This window comes from Indicator indicator, chromosome 38 (assembly GCF_027791375.1).
Source record: "Indicator indicator isolate 239-I01 chromosome 38, UM_Iind_1.1, whole genome shotgun sequence".
Lineage (NCBI taxonomy): Eukaryota > Metazoa > Chordata > Aves > Piciformes > Indicatoridae > Indicator > Indicator indicator.
Window position 1 is genome coordinate 2545073 of NC_072047.1, and position 17768 is coordinate 2562840.

Sequence of the window (17768 nt, forward strand, 5' to 3'; positions counted from 1 at the left end):
CTGCCGCAGCTCGCTCATGCCGGCCCCGTGCCCGCCGCCGTTCCGGCCGCGCCGCTGCTTCTGCGCTACACACCACCACCACCGCCGCCACTAGGGGGCGGCAGAGGGCAAAGTGAGGCCCGCTGTCCAATCGGCGGCGCGGAATGGGCGCTGGGGCGGGGTTAGCGCGGCGCTGGTCCCGCCCAAGTGTCCCCGGATGTAAGCCCGGACGCGCCATGATGGGTGGGCGCCGGTGCGCAGCTTAGTGCGGGGGGCGGAAAGAGGCGGCCGCGGAGCGACCGGGAAAGGCCACAGAGCGGGGGAGGTTTACAGGCGCTGGGAGAACCGCGACGAGTTTGCTGTAGAGAGGAGATTGTCGGTGGTTTTCACTCAGGCCTGGAGTTCCTCTCAGGAACTGGTGTCTGAGGAGAGACGTCATGAGGAGGGGCGTCATGAGCGGAGAGGTTGTCACCCGTGACGTGCCCACAGGAACCCGCTCACCAAGTGTGCCTGGGATGAGTGAGGGGATGGAGAGCTGGTCGAAGGGGACAGCTCAGGGGCTCGTGATCAGACAAATAAAGTCTAGTTGGAGGCCTGTAGCTCGTGGTGTTTCTCACCACTGGCTTCAGTGTTGTTCAAAAGGTTCATTAATGACCTGAGTGAAGGGATACAGTGAACCCTCAGGCAGTTTGCTGATGGTACCAACCTGGGAGGAGCGGCTGAGGAGAGGCTGGCACCGCTCAGGCTGTGCTGCCATTCAGTGAGACCTGGTCAGGCCAGGCTGCAGAGCTGGGGGAGAGGAACCTCATGAAGTGCAACCTGGCCAAGGGCAGGTTCCTGCACCTGGGGAGAAACAACCTCCTGCAGCAGGACAGGTGAGGGGAGACCTGCTGGGCAGCTCCACAGAGAAGGACCTGGGAGCGCTAGGGGACGAGTTGCACACGAGCCAGCAGTGTGCTCTGGAGGCCAAGAGGCCCCAGTGGTGTCACAGGGTGCATGGAGTGTGGCCAGAAGGTCAACAGAGGTTCTCCTCCCCCTCAACTCTGCCCTAGTGAGACCTCAGCAGGTGTCCTGTGTCCAGTTTTGGATTCCCCGGTTCAAGAGGGACAGGGAACTGCTAGGCAGAGCCGAGTGGAAGGCCACAAGGATGCTGAGGGGCCTGGAGCAGCTCTGGGAGGAGCAAAGGCTGAGAGCCCTGGGGCTGAGAGTCTGCAGAAGAGCAACCCCAGAGGGGATCTGAGCAATGCTCAGCAAGAGCTAAAGGAGCTGTGGGGGGCAAGAGGCTGGGGCCAGACTCAGCTCACTGGTGCCCAGGGACAAGACAAGGCGCAAGGGGCTCAAACTGGAACCCAGGACGTGCCACCTGAAGAGGAGAAAGTTGTTTGTTGTGAGGGTGCTGGAGGGCTGGAGCAAGCTGTCCAGAGAGGTTCTGGAGTCTCCTTGTGTGGAGAGCTTCCAACCCACTGTCCCCTATCCGGTCTAGCCCCCCCGTCCCCTGGGCATCGCCGCGACGCGGGACCCCGCCACAGTGTAGGTGTAACCTGCATGGTGATTTGTTCCCGCCGAGCGAAGAGGCGGGACTAAGCGCAAGAGCTCCGCTGGGATTGGTCAGAGCATGGGTGGTGTCTGTCATGTGTACGTGGATATGTTTCGCGGAGGGAGAGGAGAACCACTGGCGATTGGCTCCAGCGCAGCGGTGGGCGGGGCGGAGGAAGCTATAATTAGGGTGGTTTGGCGCGCCCCGGCAGTTGGCGGCCAGTTTTCTTCCGGGGGTTTCTGTGTGTGGCTCGGTGCTGCTGCCAGGATGTTCGAGGCGCGGCTGGTGCAGGGCTCAGTGCTCAAGCGGGTGCTAGAGGCGCTTAAGGACCTCATCACCGAGGCCTGCTGGGACCTCGGCTCGGGTGGCATTAGCCTGCAGAGCATGGACTCCTCGCACGTCTCTCTTGTGCAGCTCACCCTGCGCTCCGAGGGCTTCGACACCTACCGCTGCGACCGCAACATTGCCATGGGCGTCAACCTCTCCAGGTGAGGCCGGCGGCGACGGGACCCCTCTGGGCGCTGGGACGGGGCTGGAGCAGTGGGCCCAGGCCTGAAGCGCTGAGGGGAGCGAGGCCCGCCAGGCTCTTGGGAAGCGGTTTCGTGAGGGGAAGATGTGGGGGGAAGGGCGTGCTTCTGCTCTCACCGCGCTCGGCAAGCGTCGGGGGCCGTTCGGAACCTCTCTGGCCCCTTCCCCCATTTTCCTCAGCGCTCTGGCGCCGTTTTTCGCGGCGCGCGCGGGGCACGTCGGCGTTGTGACGTCACTGCCGGCGCCGAGCGCGCGACTAGTCGTGGCGGGAAAGGGAGCGGGTGGGCGCCGAGCGCTTCCCGCCATGGCGGGGCCTGGCCCCAGCCCTCGTCCCGCCGCCTCGGGACGGCGATGTGACGGCGAAACGAGCCCGGGAGCTGCGGCTGAGGACGCTCCTGCTGCCCGCCAGCCTTCTTGTCACACTGTTGCAGCACGGGCGCCTGCTCTGGCGCTGCCTGTTTGTCACCCTGAGGCTAACCTGCCCTTTTCCCATCAGCATGTCCAAAATCCTGAAATGTGCTGGAAACGAGGACATCATAACGCTGCGAGCAGAAGACAATGCAGATACGTTGGCTCTAGTGTTTGAAGCACCAAGTGAGTGTGAGGTTTAGGAACCAGTTTCCAACCCTGATAATTTTAGGTAGATTTCACAAACCACTTCTCATTGCTATGGGAGAAGGGAATGACTCCAAAGGTTTCAGAAAAGGGAGGGTTTGCCTCGTACCTGAACTCTTGAAACAGTCTGGAGCAGAAGGGAGGACATGGACCTGTTGGAGCAATTCCACAGCAGGCCTCTGTGAGGCCAGGCTGATGGACTTGGGGTTGTTCAGCATGGAGAAGGCTCTGGGGAGACCTTCTGGTGGCCTTTCAGTACTTCAAAGGCACCATCAGAATGCTAGGATTGGACTTCTGAACAGGTCCTGTTGTGACAGGACAAGGGATGGAGCGATGGTTTGAAACTGAAAGAGGGATATTGAGACTTGAGAGAAGGGAGAAATGTTTGACACTGAGGGTGGGGAGAGCCTGGCCCAGGTTGCTCAGAGAGGTGAGAGCTGCCTCATCCCTGGCACCATCCCAGGTCAGGTTGTTTGGGGCTCTGAGCAACCTGCTCTGGTTGGGGATGTCCCTGCTGACTGCAGGGGGTCTCTTGAACCCAAACCAATCCTGGATTCTGTGTAACCTTAGTCAACTTGATCAATACTTTATTTGTAAGAGAGAAACTTCTTTCGACCTTCTTCAGTGTGGATGCTCTTGGGGAGTTGATGTGCTCTTAAAGCCTACAAATGGCTGTTTGGGTCACTTTGAGGCTTATGACTCTAAACATGGATTTTATTGTCATAGAATCATAGAATGGTTTGGGTTAGAAGGAAGCTCCAAAGGCTTGTTTTAACTGGGGGAGGAGAAAACCTTCAAATCAGAGTAATGACATCTTTGAAACCCTTGGTTTATTTCTTCAGATCAGGAGAAGGTTTCTGATTATGAGATGAAGCTGATGGATCTTGATGTGGAGCAGCTTGGAATTCCAGTAAGTAGTGGCTCAGAGGACGGCTGATGTTCTCTATAAATGGTTATTTTCCCATGTTGACATCAGACAGAGTTTGAGCATGTAGTAGAGCTTCCCTTGGTGCTCTGGTGAGACCTCACCTGCGGTGCTGTGATCAGCTCTGGAGCCCTCAGTACAGGAAGGACCTGGAGCTGCTGGAGTGGGTCCAGATGGGGGCCATGAAAATGATCAGGGGGTTGGGACACCTCTGCTGCAGCACAGACTGAGGGAGTTGGGGGTGTTCAGCTTGGAGAAGAGAAGGCCCCAGGGAAACGGCTGCAGAGGGACTGTTTGCAAAGGGACAGGACCAGGGGCAATGGTGTCAAACTAGAGCAGAGCAGATTTAGATTGGATGTGAGGAACAAGTTCTGCACCAAGAGGCTACTGGGGACACTGCAACAGGTTGCCAGGGAGGTGGTTGGGGCCCATCCCTGGAGATATTCAAGGTGAGGCTCCACAGGGCTCTGAGCAACCTGATCTGGTTGGGGATGTCCCTGCTGAGTGCAGTGGGCTTGGGCTGGGTGACCTTTGGAGCTCCCTTCCAACCCAGCCCATTGTGTGAGGTGCAGTGAGTGCAGGCAGCCTGTTGGCAGATGTTGAGGAGTGGCACCTCCCTGGCAGGAGCAGGAGTACAGCTGTGTGGTGAAGATGCCCTCGGCGGAGTTCGCTCGCATCTGCCGCGACCTCAGCCACATCGGGGACGCCGTCGTCATCTCCTGTGCCAAGGATGGGGTCAAGTTCTCAGCCAACGGGGAGCTGGGCAATGGCAACATCAAGCTGTCACAGACCAGCAACGTGGACAAAGAGGAGGAAGCTGTAAGTTAAATGCCCACAGTCGCTGGGATGTCTTCAGAGGGGAGGTTTCTGCTGCAGGTTTGTTTCTCTGACCTGCTGGGAGGTGTGGACATGGGGATGGAGGCAGCCTCAGTCATTTTGCAGATGACACTAAGTGGGGTGGCAGTGTTGAGCTGCTGGAGGGTCAGAGGCTCTGCAGAGGGACCTGGGCAGGCTGCATGGAGGGGCCAATGGGATGAGGTTCAACAAGGCCAAGGGCTGGGTCTCCTGCCCTTGGCTCACAACAACCCCATGAAGGCTCCAGGGTGAGGGCAGAGTGGCTGGAAACTGCCTGGTGGAAAAGAACCTGGGGGTGCTGGGTGATGCCAGCAGTGTGCTCAGGTGGCCAAGAAGGCTTCCAACATCCTGGCTTGGATCAGCAGTGGTGTGGGCAGCAGGAGCAGGGCAGGGATTGTCCTCCTGTCCTGGGCACTGGTGAGGCCACACCTTCAAAACTGGGTTCAGTTTTGGGCTCCTAACGCCAAGAAGGACATTGGGGGCTGGAGCAGGGTCAGAGAAAGGCAAACAAGCTGGGTCTGGAGAAGAGGGCCGGGGAGAGGCAGCTGAGGGACCTGGGAGTGTTGAGCCAGGAGAAGAGGAGGCTGCCCAGGGAGGTGGTTGAATGCCTACTCCTGAAGGGGTTTCAAAGCCAGAGATGTGGTGCTGAGGGCCATGAGTTAGCCTCAGACTTGGTGGAGTTAGGGAATGGTTGGGCTGGGTCTGAAAGGTCCTTTCCAACCAAAACAGTTGTAGGATTGCACCGAGGGTTTCTCTGGTCTGTGGATCCAGGTCAACAAATCACTGCCAGCTTTAGGCCCTTGTCCCTGGGCCCTGCAGGCACTGAGCAGAGCAGAGTGAGGACTGCCCCTGGCTGCCTGTGCTTGGGATGCCTCAGCTGTTGGAGGGAGCTTTCAGCCTTGGCTGACCTTTAACCTGGATTTCAGGTCACAATAGAGATGAATGAGCCAGTCCAGCTGACCTTTGCTCTGAGGTACTTGAACTTCTTCACCAAAGCCACCCCCCTGTCACCCACAGTAACACTCAGCATGTCTGCAGATGTCCCTCTTGGTAAGTAGAAGCAGCTCTGGAAGACCCTGGCAGACAGCTGCCACCTTGGAGCTGCCTTCTCAATGCTGTGTCTCCTCTTTTTCCAGTGGTGGAGTACAAGATTGCTGACATGGGACACTTAAAGTACTACCTGGCTCCAAAGATTGAAGACCAACAAGAAGGCTCTTAACTGGAGGAGGACTGAGGGGGAGATCTGGTCAGCTCCTGTTGGAGAAGGAAGTGGTGGTAGCAAGTCCAGTGCCTTGCAGCAGCATCCTCCCAGCACTGCTAGGCCTGCTCTGTAGATAGCTTTGTAAATACTTTTGCCACTCACTCTTTCCCTGTACTGGTGCCACTGGAAGTAGGAAATTCTGTTGTGTTTTGGGGTTGTATTTTCTTTTTTGTAGTTCTCTCTTAGATGCTGTCTGGTGGTGGACTATCTTAGTTCCTCTCACCCTGTCTTAGAGAAGGGAATGCAATATTCACCTCGAGGGGAGGTTCACCTGTAGCTATCTAGGGGCTGCTGTTCAATTCTGCTGCCAGTTTGTATCACCTGACTCCATCTCTTTGTTCCTGAGGCTGATAATTCTGACTGAGACTTGGAAAGTGGAAAAAAAAATACAATTTGGGTTTTATTCTGGTGAAGTGTGGCTGGATGTGTCCTGCTCTGGGGCCCCCAACACAGGAGGGACCTGGAGCTGGTCCAGAGGAGGCCACCAAGATGAGCAGAGGCTGCAGAACCTCCCTTGTGGGGCCAGGCTGGGAGAGTTGGGGCTGTTCAGGCTGGAGAGGAGAAGGCTCTGGGGAGACCTTGGAGCAGCCTTGCAGTACCTGAAGGGGCTCCAGGAGAGCTGGGGAGGGACTTGGGACAGAGGCTGGGAGTGACAGGACAGAGGGACAATGGCTTTGAGCTGGGAGAGGGGAGATTGAGACTGGAGATGAGAAAGAAATTCTTTCCAGTGAGGGTGGGGAGAGACTGGAACAGGTTGCCCAGGGAGGCCTGGAGGTGTTCAGGGCCAGGCTGGATGAGGCCTTGAGCAGCCTGGGCTGGTGGGAGGTGTCCCTGCCCATGGCAGGGGGTTGGAACTGGATGAGCTTTAAAGGTCCCTTCCAGCCCAAACCATTCCACGAATCTGAAGAAACCTCAACGAGCTCAGCTTGGTCGCTGAGGGCTCAGGGAAGCAGAACTTGCAGGCCCTCAAAGCACTGTGGGCTTGTTGATTTATTTTAGCCGGCTGTGAACTGCCCAGGGGAGCACACACTGCCTGGAAACACCTGGGGAGCCCAAGTGGTGTAGCAGAAGAAGTTCAGAAGGTGGCAGTGCTGGTTAGGAAACCAATTCTGCTGTGTCACAGTGAGCTGGCTGCCACGGGACAGACACTGGTCCCTGCTCAGAGCTCTGCAGAGGCTTCCTGCGTGCCCCTGCCCTGTTTCCTTCGTTGCCAGCAGTGCTGATGCAGTAGAGATCGTCTGGACTCTGCTGCCGTGCAAATGGATCCCTGCTTGGTTTTCAGCTCCTCCTTTGGGCTTGTCTCCAGAGAAGGGCAACAGAGCTGGGGAAGGGTCTGGAGAACAGGGCTGGGGAGCAGCTGAGGGAGCTGGGGGTCTTCAGCCTGGAGAAAAGGAGGCTAAGGGGAGACCTTCTGTCTCTCTGCAACTCCCTGAAAGGAGGTTGGAGCCAGGTGGGGGTTGGGTTCTTCTCCCAAGGAACAAGTGCTGGGAGACATGAGGAACAATTTCCTTGCCCAAAGGGTCGTCACAGCCTGGCCTAGGCTGCCCAGGCCAGTGGTGGATTCCCTATTCCTGGAGGGGTTTCAGAGAAGTGGAGCCAATCAGAACCAAAACAAAGCCAAAAAAAAACCAAACAGGCCCCAGACCCCTCCCCAGCTTGTGCTCCAGACCCTTCCCCAGCCTTGTGCCCCAGACCCCTCCCCAGCCTTGTCCTCCAGATCCTCCCCAGCCTTGTGCTCCAGACCCCTCTCCAGCCTTGTGCTCGAGACCCTTCCCCAGCCTTGTGCCCCAGACCCCTCCCCAGCCTTGTGCCCCAGACCCCTCCCCAGCCTCGCTGCCCTTCTCCGGACACGTTCAAGTGTCTCAATGTCCTCCTCAGACCGAGGGCAGAGCTGGAGGTGAGGTGCGCCGGGCAGCGATGTGCTGCTCCACCAAGCGCCAGATCCCCTCCGGTGGGTCTGGCTGAGCAGGACACGGTCTGTGCCAGCCTGCCCAAGGACACCAACTCCAGCTGCCAGTCTGGGGGCTGGCAGGAGCCCCGCAGGGCCGAGCCCAGCCGAGCAGCGCCGGCGCCGAGCCAGCGCCGCTGCCCTAACCTGGAAGGGAACCGCTGGGAGCCATCCACTTCCTGCGGCCGCGGCGCGGCAGCGAAGCGGCGGCCGAGGGATGGCTCCGGCCTGCAGCACCTAGCAGGAGGTAACCCTTCTGGGGGGGGTTGTGGCTGTTTGGCAGCTGTGTCAGGGGGGGTCTGCAGCCAGCAGGTTGCGGGGGGAGGCTTCCCAGGCGCCTTGGGAGCCTCCTGCTCAGCGGCAGAGGAACCGTTTCGGCCGGGAGCGGTTGGTGAGGGAGGTTTGAGCTCCCCTCCGGCCTTGGCTCTGGCTGGGAGGGTGGGAAAGGCAACCTGAGATTTAGGGGATGAGCAGGGGTTGGGGGTGAGAGCCAGGCTGGCATTTGCTGGGCGCTCCCGCGGTGCCCCTGCCCCGGGCAGGGCAGGTCCTGGCTGTGCTTAAAGCCTCACCCGAGAGCCTCCCTTTGGCAAAATCGAAACTATCAGAGAGGTTCTCCTTGTGTTTGCCTCTTGGGGCTCAGCACTGAGCTCCTGTGCTGCTGCAGAGCACAGAGAGTGAAGCCTGGTGGGCACCAAGCCCTAAAGCCGAGCTCTGAGTGGTTTAGTTTAGCTTTGTCCTTCCCAGCTGCTCTCTGTTTGCTCATGGGAAGGGCAGAGAAATTGGAGTGGGAATTGGAAGTGATTCCTGGGAAGGCAGCAGGAACAGCCTGGGACAGTCGGTGTGAGCCTGGGGTAGGTGAGAGTGGAATGAGGCAGTCATAAACCAGGCACCTCTCAGATCTGCTTTTGGCTTCTTCCCCTCCTACACATCCACCCCCTGGGTGTGTTGGAGGCTTTGGGAGGGCTGTTGGAGAATTTTGAGCTGAGAAGAGTGTTTGAGGATCACAGAATGGCTCAGGCTGGAAGGGACCTCAGAGACCATCTCCTCCAACCCCCTGCCATGGGCAAGGACACCTCTCAGCCAGACTCAGCTGCTCAAGGCCTCATCCAGCCTGGCCTTGAACACCCCCAGGCAGGAGGCAGCCACAGCCTCCCTGGGCAGCCTGTGCCAGACTCTCACCACCCTCACACTCAACAACTTCTTCCTCAGCTCCACTCTAACCCTGCTCTGCCTCAGCTTCAAACCATTCCCCCTTGGCCTGGCTCTGGACACCCTCAGCAGAAGTCTCTCTGCAGCCTTCCTGCAGGGTCCCTTCAGGTCCTGGCAGGCAGCTCTGAGGTCCCCCTGGAGCCTTCTCCTCTCCAGGCTGCACACCCCCAGCTCCCTCAGCCTGTGCTCACAGCAGAGCTGCTCCAGCCCTTGGAGCATCTTTGTGGCCTCCTCTGGCCTCACTCCACAGCTCTGTGTCCTTCTCCTGCTGGGAACAGCAGAGCTGGAGGCAGGATTGGAGGTGAGGTCTGAGCAGAGCAGAGCCAGGGGGCAGTGTGACCCCCTGTAGCTAGGTGGAATTTCCAGCCACAGATGTTTTGTGTTTTGTCTGTGCTTGGGTTTTGCTCCAGAAGCAGAATGTTCAAGGTCAAGGCTCAGCTAAGAGGGTTAAAATCAGAGGGAGTTTGGAGCTTTTATTAAAGAAGTTAAATTTACTGTGGGAGGAAGAGCTCTGGTGGCAGGAGAATGTGCCAGCCACTGGCAAGAGACAACAAAGGAGTTCAGTTCTGGTGGAGACTGAGTGCTGAGGAGCTGCCAGATGGTGTTATGGAAAGGGCATCTTCATCCCTTCCTGTTGGGACAGCTGGGATGGAGTCATAGAATGGGTTGGGATGGAAGGGACCTTAAAGCTCATCCAGTTCCAACCCCCTGCCATGGGCAGGGACACCTCCCACCACCACAGCTTGTTCAAGGCCTCATCCAGCCTGGCCTTCAACACTGCCAGGCTTGGAGCCTCCACAGCTTCTCTGGGCAACCTGTTCCAGAGCCTCACCACCTGGGGAAGAATTTCTTCCCAATGTCCAATCTCTATCCAGCTTCTTCCAGTTTGACACCATCACTCCTCATCCTGGCACTCCCAGCCCTTGTCCAAAGTCCCTCCCCAGCTCTCCTGGAGCCCTTCCAGGTACTGGAAGGCTGCTCTGAGGTCTCCCTGGAGCCTTTTCTTCTCCAGGCTGAATAGCCCCAACTCTCTCAGCCTGTCCCCAGAGCAGAGCCCTGTGCTCATCTGTGTGGCCTCCTCTGGACATGCTCCAGCAGTTCCAAGTCCTTCTTGTGCTGGGGGCTTCAGAGGTGGCCACAGTGCTCCAGGAATAGGCATTTTGGTTTTTCTTATCCCATCCTTTCTCAGAAAATAACAAAGCTGTTGCAGCTGGGAGGTGTGGGAGCAGCTGGGAGGTGTGGGAGCAGATGGAAGGTGTGGGAGCAGGTGGAAGGTGTGGGAGCAGGTGGGAGGTGTGGGAGCAGGTGGAAGGTGTGGGAGCAGGTGGAAGGTGTGGGAGCAGGTGGGAGGTGTGGGAGCAGGTAGAAGGTGTGGGAGCAGCTGGGAGGTGTGGGAGCAGGTGGAAGGTGTGGGAGCAGGTGGGAGGTGTGGGAGCAGGTGGGAGGTGTGGAAGCAGGTGGGAGGTGTGGGAGCAGGTGGAAGGTGTGGGAGCAACTGGGAGGTGTGGGAGCAGGTAGAAGGTGTGGGAGCAGCTGGGAGGTGTGGGAGCAGGTGGAAGGTGTGGGAGCAGCTGGGAGGTGTGGGAGCAGGTGGAAGGTGTGGGCTGCCTGTTTTCTGCCTCACCTCTGGGGCTCATAGCCCTGGGCTGGTTGAAGACTGTGGGTGAGCAGTCCCCAGTGTGTGGGTCCTGCTGGGAGGAGTTGTCAGACCCTGTGAGGTGGCTCTGCAGTCAGGCAGGTCCAGCTGGCAGGCTGCACCCAGCCTTCAGTTCCTGAGAATCATGGAATTAGGGAACTGTTGAGGTTGGAGGGGACCTTGGAGCTCATCCAGTCCAACCACTCCCCCAGAGCTCATGATCCACCACTGCTGCTGAGCTATGGCCCTCAGCACCACATCCATGCAGCTTTTAAAGCCCTCCAGGCATGGTGACTCCATCACCTCCCTGGGCAGCCTGGGACAGTGCCTGAGAACCATTTCTGGGAAGAAATTGTTCCTGATGTCCAGCCTGAACCTCTCCTGCTGCAACTCGAGGCTATTCCCTCTTGTCCTGTCCCTTGTAAGAGACCAAACCCCACCTGGCCCCAGCCTCCTATCAGGGCCTCATAGAAGGTGATGAGGTCTCCCCTCAGCCTCCTCCTCTGAAGACTCAACCACTCCACTTCCCTAAAGAGCTGAGCTCTGAGGTTCTGGGCTCCGAGCTCTGGGCTCTGTCCCTGTGCCCAGGACTGTCACTGCTGGCAGCCAGACCTCTGGGCTGGGCTTCCTGGCATGGGGGCAGCTGCAGGGCAAGGTTCTGCTGTAACTAAATAAAGCTGTGGCCTGGAGCTGCCTCCCTCACAGCCAGACAGCAGTGCCCCATGTGCTGCTCCTTGGGTTACCTCATCCCTCATCCCTCCAGCCCCTGCTGAGTCATGGCTGGAGCAGGCTGGCCCCGAGGGCTCCAGCCCAGCCCACTGCCCCGGGAGGGATTTTTGTCAGCTGGATCCCTTGCAAAACTCCCTGCAGGCTGAACAGCCTCCTTGTGCCCTCCTGCTCTGGCCTTCTTTGTCAGAGGCCTTCTTCAGGCATAGCTGCAGCTCAGGCATCTCCTAGAGGAGCTGTGGAGGCTCCAAGCCTGGCAGTGTTGAAATCCAGCTTAGAGGAGGCCTGGAGCAGCCTGGGCTGGTGGGAGGTGTCCCTGCCCATGGCAGGGGGTTGGAACTGGATGAGCTTTAGGGTCCCTTCCAACCTAAACCGTTGATAGATTCACAGAATGGTTTAGGTTGGAGAGGACCTTAAAGCTCATCTCATTCCACCCCCTGCCATGGGCAGGGACACCTCCCACCAGCCCAGGCTGGTGAAATACTGGAGGGGTGGTGAGACCCTGGGACAGGCTGCTCAGGGCTGTGGTTGAGGCTCCATCCCTGCTGACATTGAAGATCAGCCTGAATGTGTCCCTGGGCAGCCTGATCCAGCTGGAGATGTCCCTGCTGAGTGCAGGGATGCCCTTGGAGGGTCCCTTCCAACCTGCTGCAATCTGTGTCTCTTGTGTTTCCAGCAGACCCTGGAGCAGCCATGTCCACACTTGAGTTGTTTCTTGGCTCAAAGCCCTCAGCCCTGCAGTGGTTTAGGCTGAAACACAAAGCTCTGGGTGGGAAGATCTCACTGATGAAGAAGCAAAGGTGTACAGGCAGGGGGGGGAAAGCTTTGGTTTCTTTCCAGCCTGCTCCATGTCTCTCATCCAGTTTGCTGTGGGGTTTCTGCTGCTCTGTCTCAGGCCCTAGCTGCTGCCCAGGCTTCCCTGGAATGATGCCGTCTCGTACCAATCTCTCTGCTGGGATTCCCAGCAGCAAAGTCAAGTATTCCAAGCTCTCCAGCACTGATGATGGCTACATTGACCTGCAGGTAAAGCACAGCATGGTCTGGGTTGGAAGGGACCTCCAAAGCTCATCCAGCCCAACCCCCTGCACTCAGCAGGGACATCCCCAGCCAGAGCAGGTTGCCCAGAGCCTTGTCCAGCCTCACCTTGAATATCTCCAGGGATGGAGCCTCAAGCACCTCCCTGGACAACCTGTTGCAGTGTTCCAGCAGCCTCTTGGTGCAGAACTTGTTCCTAACAGTAGAAATCGTGGGGAAGGACACCTTTGTGCTGCTGCTCTGAGTGGGCACTGCCAGGAAAGGCTGTGACAGCTTCCCTGCTTTGTTGCTCCTCTTCAGCAGTGCAGCCCCAGCTCAGAGGTGCAGACCTAGCTGCCAGCCACCACTGCAGCCTCTCTCCTCCAGAAAGCCCCAGAGAGCTGAACTGGAAGCAGGTTTCAAGTGGTCAGGTGCATTTCTTTGGAGGGAGGTAGAACTCAGAGCAGACCTGCAAGTGCTGGGGTGTGAGCCTTGGCTCAGGCAGTGAGGCCTCCATGGGCAGAATCCCTCACAGAATGGTTTGGGTTGGAAGGGACCTTAAAAATCATCCAGTTCCAACCTCCTGCCATGGGCAGGGACACCTCCCACCAGCCCAGCTTGCTCAAGGCCTCATCCTGCCTGGCCTTGAACAGGGAAGGGACATCCACAGCCTCCCTGGGCAACCTGTGCCAGTCTCTCCCCACCCTCACTCTCAACAATTTCTTCCTCATCTCCAGTTTCAATCTTCCCTCTCCCAGCTCAAAGCCATTGCCCCTTGTCCTGACACTCTCAGCCTGTGTCAGAAGTCCCTCCCCAGCTCTCCTGGAGCCCCTTCAGGTACTGGAAGGCTGCTCTGAGGTCTCCTGGAGCCTTCCCTTCAGAAGGGCCCTGCAGGGCTGCCTGACTTTGCCCCTCGTCCTCTCTGCTAGCTGTGGGATTGTGCCTCTGCTGTGGTGGGAGGGGAACTGCCCTGAGGTTAGCTGTTTAATATTTGGGTTTTTTTTTTCCCATGCAGTTCAAGAAGAGCCCTCCAAAGATCCCCTACAAGGCCATTGCCCTGGCTGTTGTGCTCTTCATGATTGGCACCTTCCTCATCATCATCGGTGCCCTGCTCCTGGCAGGATACATCAGCAAAGGTGTAAGTGCTCTGACTCCACTCTGCTAAGAGCTTTGCATTACTCACCCATTCCTCAAAGCCTGCTGACAGCTGCCAGCTTCAGGGGAGAAACTGAGAGCCAAAGGCCTGTGGGAAAGCAGTGACCCCCTCCTGCTCACTGCTGCTTGCTGGCAGCTCTTCCTCTGCCAGCAGAGAGCTCTCTAATGTCTGCAATTAGAGAGTCTGGGGCAGGTTCATGGCTGGCCTGGTGACCTGCCAGGCAGGGCTGAGTGTCTGTGTCCTCCCTGGGGTATGGTTTCATTTGAGGCAATGTCCCTGCAGAGGTCAACTTGCTATCCTGGAGAAAGTTCATGCTGGGATCATCACTCCTCTGGTGGTGAGCAGAGTATGGCTCAGGCTGGAAGAGACCTCAGAGCTCATCTACTGCAACCTCCCCACCATGCCCAGGGACACCTCTCAGCCAGACTCAGCTGCTCAAGGTCTCATCCAGCCTGGCCTTCAACACCCCCAGGCAGGAGGCAGCCACAGCCTCCCTGGGCAGCCTGTGCCAGACTCTCACCACCCTCACACTCAACAACTTCTTCCTCAGCTCCACTCTAACCCTGCTCTGCCTCCTCAGCTTCAAACCATTCCCCCTTGGCCTGGCTCTGGACACCCTCATGAGAAGTCTCTCTGCAGCCTTCCTGCAGGATCCCTTCAGGTGCTGGCAGGCAGCTCTGAGGTGCCCCTGGAGCCTTCTCCTCTCCAGGTGTCACCTGGTGCTTGTGCAGGAGATACCAGAGTGCCACCCAGGACACAGCAGCACTTTCCTCATCTCTCTGTTTCTGCTCCACTGGCAGCAGATCTGATGTTTGTGGCTGACTTGGTGCTCCTCCACGGCACACTTCCCCTTTCCCCTTGTGCCATATGGTTCCTGGTTGGCAGCTGCTGCTTACCATGGTAGAAACAGCAGCAGGTTGGCTCTGTGGGCAGCAGCCTGGGCACAGGCAGAGGACCTCCCCCAGCCAAGCAGGCAGTGCCCAGCCTGGGGCTGCCAGATTTGTTCTGTGCTGTGTGTGAGGAGCAGCCACCCCCCTCCTGTCTAAAGGAGAAGTTCTCTTGAGGGTTTCCTGCAGCCAGGAGGAGGTGCTGGGGAGAGGACTTAAAGCTCAGCCTGGAGACATATCTGATCCCAGATGAATTCCTGTGTTTTGTCAGCTGGCTCTTAGGGATTCATGGATTCACAGAATGGGTTGGGGTGGAAAGGACATTAAACATCATCCAGTTCCAGCCCCCTGCCATGGGCAGGGACACCTCCCACCAGCCCAGGCTGCTCAAGGCCTCATCCAGCCTGGCCTTGAACACCTCCAGGGAGGAGGCAGCCACAGCCTCCCTGGGCAGCCTGTTCACAGAGTCACAGAATGCTGAAGGTTGGAAAGCAGCTTTCAAGATCCTTGAGTCCAACTGTAACCCACATCCCATGACCACTAAATCATATCCTGAAGCACCACAACTACAGCTTCCCAGTCCCTCCAGGGATGGGGACTCCACCACGTCCCTGTGCAGCCTGTTCCAACTCCTCACCACTCTCTCAGTAAAGAATTTTTTCCTCATGCCCAACCTAAACCTCCCCTGGCACAGCTCAGTTCATTTCCTCTTGTCCTATCACTGGCCTCACCTCACTCCAACCTCCTTTCAGGTAGCTGTAGAGAGCAGGGAGGTCTCCCCTCAGCCTCCTCTAACCTAAACAGCCTCAACTCCCTCAGCTGCTCCTTGTTTGACACCCTCCAAACCCCTCCCCAGCCTCGTTGCCCTTCTCTGGACACCCTTCAGCCCCTCCATGTCTTTCCTATCCTGTGGTGCCCAGAATTGAACCCAGCACTCAAGCTGTGGCCTCACCAGGGCTGAGTCCAGGGGCACCATCACTGCCCTGCTCCTGCTGCTCACAGTGTTCTTGAGCCAGGCCAGGCTGCTATTGGCCTTCCTGGGCACACTGCTGGCTCATCACAGCATCACAGAACATCAGAGGTTGGAAGGGACCTCCAGAGATCATCCAGTCCAACCCCCCTGCTAGAGCAGGATCACCCAGGGGAGTCTGCACAGGAACACATCCAGGTGGGTCTTGAAAGTTTCCAGAGAAGGAGACTCCACAACCTCTCTGGGCAGCCTGCTCCAGGGCTCAGCACCCTCACTGTAAAGAAATTTCTCCTCATGTTGAGGTGAAACCTTCTCTGTTCAAGTTTGTATCCATTGCTGTGCACCACCCAATAGAGCTTGTCCCCCTCCCCTTGACACCCACCCCTCAGCTATTGATAGACATTGATCAGATCCCTCTCAGTCTTCTCTTCCCCATTCTAAACACCCCCAGGGCTCTCAGTCTCTCTCCATAGGGGAGATGCTCAAGTCCCCAAATCATCCTCCTGGCTCTCCCTTGGACTCTCTCCAGCAGCTCTCTGTCTCTCTGGACCTGGGGAGCCCAGAACTCAGGTTCAGCTGCTGTCAGCCAGCACCCCCAGATCCTTTTCCCCAGTTCCCAGTGTCTCACCATAGAATCATGAATGGTTTGGGTTGGAAGGGACCTCCAAAGCTCACCCAGTCCACCCCCCCTGCAGTCAGCAGGGACACCTCCACCAGATCAGGTTGCCCAGAGCCCTCTTGAGCCTCACCTCGACTCCCTCCAATGACGGAGCCTCAATCACCTCCCTGGGCAACCTGTTCCAACCAATGCTGAAGAGCTGAGGCAGGACTTCAAGGAAAGAGCTCCCCAGAGCCACGTCTCTCACTGCAGCCTCCTGCCTCTTCCCCACAGGGCTCAGACCGTGCCATCCCCGTGCTCATCATTGGCATCCTGGTGTTCCTGCCAGGCTTCTACCACCTGCGCATCGCCTACTACGCCTCCAAGGGCTACCGCGGCTACTCCTACGACGACATCCCCGACTTTGATGACTGAACCCTGGCATTAGTGCTGTGATTAGCTGGGTGGTAAGAGCTCTTAGTCACCCTGCCTAGGCCAGAGGGGACCTGTACCATTGTAGGTGAAGTTTCTCAGTCACAGGATGCCAGGTTTGAGGTGCTGCAGGTTTTGCGCTTGGGGGCTTGGACCTGGAAGTGAGCGAAGGGCAGCGCTGAGGGGGAAGGAGTTGGGGGTTGGTTGTGGTTTTCCTCTCCTGGTTCCATAATGCTTGTATGAAGTTCCTCTTGGGCAAGACAGTTGTAAGCAGTTATCCCCACAAAAGCTGAAGCAAAGCAGCACAGAGACCTTTCCCCTCCCTGTTTGTGGAGCTGATGTTCAGTCTCGGTGAGGTTGTTGTCACTGTTGGCTTCACCTTTGCAGACACCACCACGGTTCAGTCCTCCTCCTGCTCCATGTCACAAATGCTTCTGAGCTCCTTGTCCTCTGCTTCTCTGGACCAACACAAGTCAGATGCCTACAAGAGGAAGGGGAAAACTGCACTTGCTTAAGATGTCCATCTCGTGCGTTTGCACAGCTCCTCAGGCCAGGCTGAGCAGGACATCCCCCCAGCAAACAGCCCCTTGGAGCCTCCTCCCACCCCACAGGCTCTGGGCAACATCTCCTGATGCTCTAACAGGGCTGGTGCTGGATCTTGCTTCTTGATGTAAAGGAACCAAGTGGATACAGGGAGAAGAATTGGAATCTGGACCAGGACTTGAGTGTCCAAACAGCAAATCTCTTGGCTTTGGCCAGTGTGGAGGCTCTTGAATTCCAGCTGTGTGTGTGTGGAATCCTTTTGTCCCTGCCTGTGCAGAACTCCCCAGCCCAGCAAAGAGGAGCTCTCTGTGGTTTGTACTCAACAAATCCTGTTGTTGTTGTTGTTGTTTAGCTAACTTCAGCCAGGAAAGAGAGATTGGTGTCTGTGTCTCTTGTGAAGTAAAATCTGACCCTCTCCTGAAGTAGGAATTGAACTCAGTGTCCTGGGGAACAAGGATGTGCTAAGCAGTGATGCAAGCAGCTGTATTCCATACAAATAAACTTCACTCTATTCTGTGTACAGATCTGAGCTTTGTCTTACACACACTTCCAGATCTTGGTGTGCACTGGAAACTCCTCAGGGCACACAGATGAAGGCTTTGGCTCAACCTGCTGCTGCCAGCCACGATGTAGACCCCAATCAGCATCAGGCTTTGCTGAGCCAGCAGCTTTGCACAGCTCCATCTGCACTGCAGGACCCCTGGCTAGCTTTGGGGCAGGACTGGGGAGCTGGGATGACCCTTCCCTGTGCCCTGGGTGCTCCTGAAGTAGGTCAGGATTTGCTTTTGGAACCTCAGACAAGGTCCTTATTAATGTAGAGAGACCTCAGCCTGCTGATGGCTTTGGTTCAGGCTCCAAATGTCCTTCTGTTGTGTGATGGTGACAGGAGCAGTGTCTGTCTGATTGTGGCTCTCAGGCTGGTGCTGTGGTACTGTCACTTCAGACTCAT

General features: G+C 57.3%; 2 protein-coding genes across 5 annotated transcripts; both read left to right on the top strand.

Annotated features, from left to right (window-relative positions):
- The first annotated feature begins 1743 nt into the window (after positions 1-1743).
- PCNA (proliferating cell nuclear antigen) lies at positions 1744-6105 on the top strand. Its single transcript, XM_054396657.1, has 6 exons — positions 1744-2004; positions 2541-2638; positions 3502-3569; positions 4209-4403; positions 5366-5489; positions 5576-6105. The coding sequence occupies exons 1-6, from the start codon at positions 1784-1786 to the stop codon at positions 5656-5658; spliced, it is 789 nt and encodes a 262-aa protein (XP_054252632.1). The 5' UTR covers positions 1744-1783; the 3' UTR covers positions 5659-6105.
- Positions 6106-7868: 1763 nt separating this feature from the next.
- On the top strand, positions 7869-17326 carry TMEM230 (transmembrane protein 230). Of its 4 annotated transcripts, none has more exons than XM_054396665.1 (5): positions 7869-7895; positions 12115-12242; positions 13249-13371; positions 16139-16311; positions 16664-17326. In XM_054396665.1, exons 2-4 carry the CDS (start codon positions 12144-12146, stop codon positions 16277-16279), a joined length of 363 nt encoding a protein of 120 aa, XP_054252640.1. In that variant the 5' UTR covers positions 7869-7895; positions 12115-12143; the 3' UTR covers positions 16280-16311; positions 16664-17326. The 4 variants fall into 4 exon arrangements, with proteins under 4 accessions (XP_054252640.1, XP_054252641.1, XP_054252639.1 ...); XM_054396666.1 differs by lacking the exon at positions 7869-7895 and adding an exon at positions 10837-10914 and having other exon boundaries at positions 11896-12242; XM_054396664.1 differs by lacking the exons at positions 7869-7895; positions 16139-16311; positions 16664-17326 and adding exons at positions 10890-10914; positions 15197-15431 and having other exon boundaries at positions 11896-12242.
- The last annotated feature ends 442 nt before the right edge of the window (positions 17327-17768 follow it).

Bases quoted from the DNA above. Each gene is read 5' to 3' on its own strand.
- TMEM230 (XM_054396666.1), top strand. From the start codon at position 11,913: ATGTCCACACTTGAGTTGTTTCTTGGCTCAAAGCCCTCAGCCCTGCAG. The intron at 12,243-13,248 runs GTAAAGCACAGC...TTTCCCATGCAG, and splicing joins ATGGCTACATTGACCTGCAG to TTCAAGAAGAGCCCTCCAAA. The intron at 13,372-16,138 runs GTAAGTGCTCTG...TCTTCCCCACAG, and splicing joins CAGGATACATCAGCAAAGGT to GGCTCAGACCGTGCCATCCC.
- PCNA (XM_054396657.1), top strand. From the start codon at position 1,784: ATGTTCGAGGCGCGGCTGGTGCAGGGCTCAGTGCTCAAGCGGGTGCTA. The intron at 4,404-5,365 runs GTAAGTTAAATG...CCTGGATTTCAG, and splicing joins TGGACAAAGAGGAGGAAGCT to GTCACAATAGAGATGAATGA. The intron at 5,490-5,575 runs GTAAGTAGAAGC...CTCTTTTTCCAG, and splicing joins GTCTGCAGATGTCCCTCTTG to TGGTGGAGTACAAGATTGCT.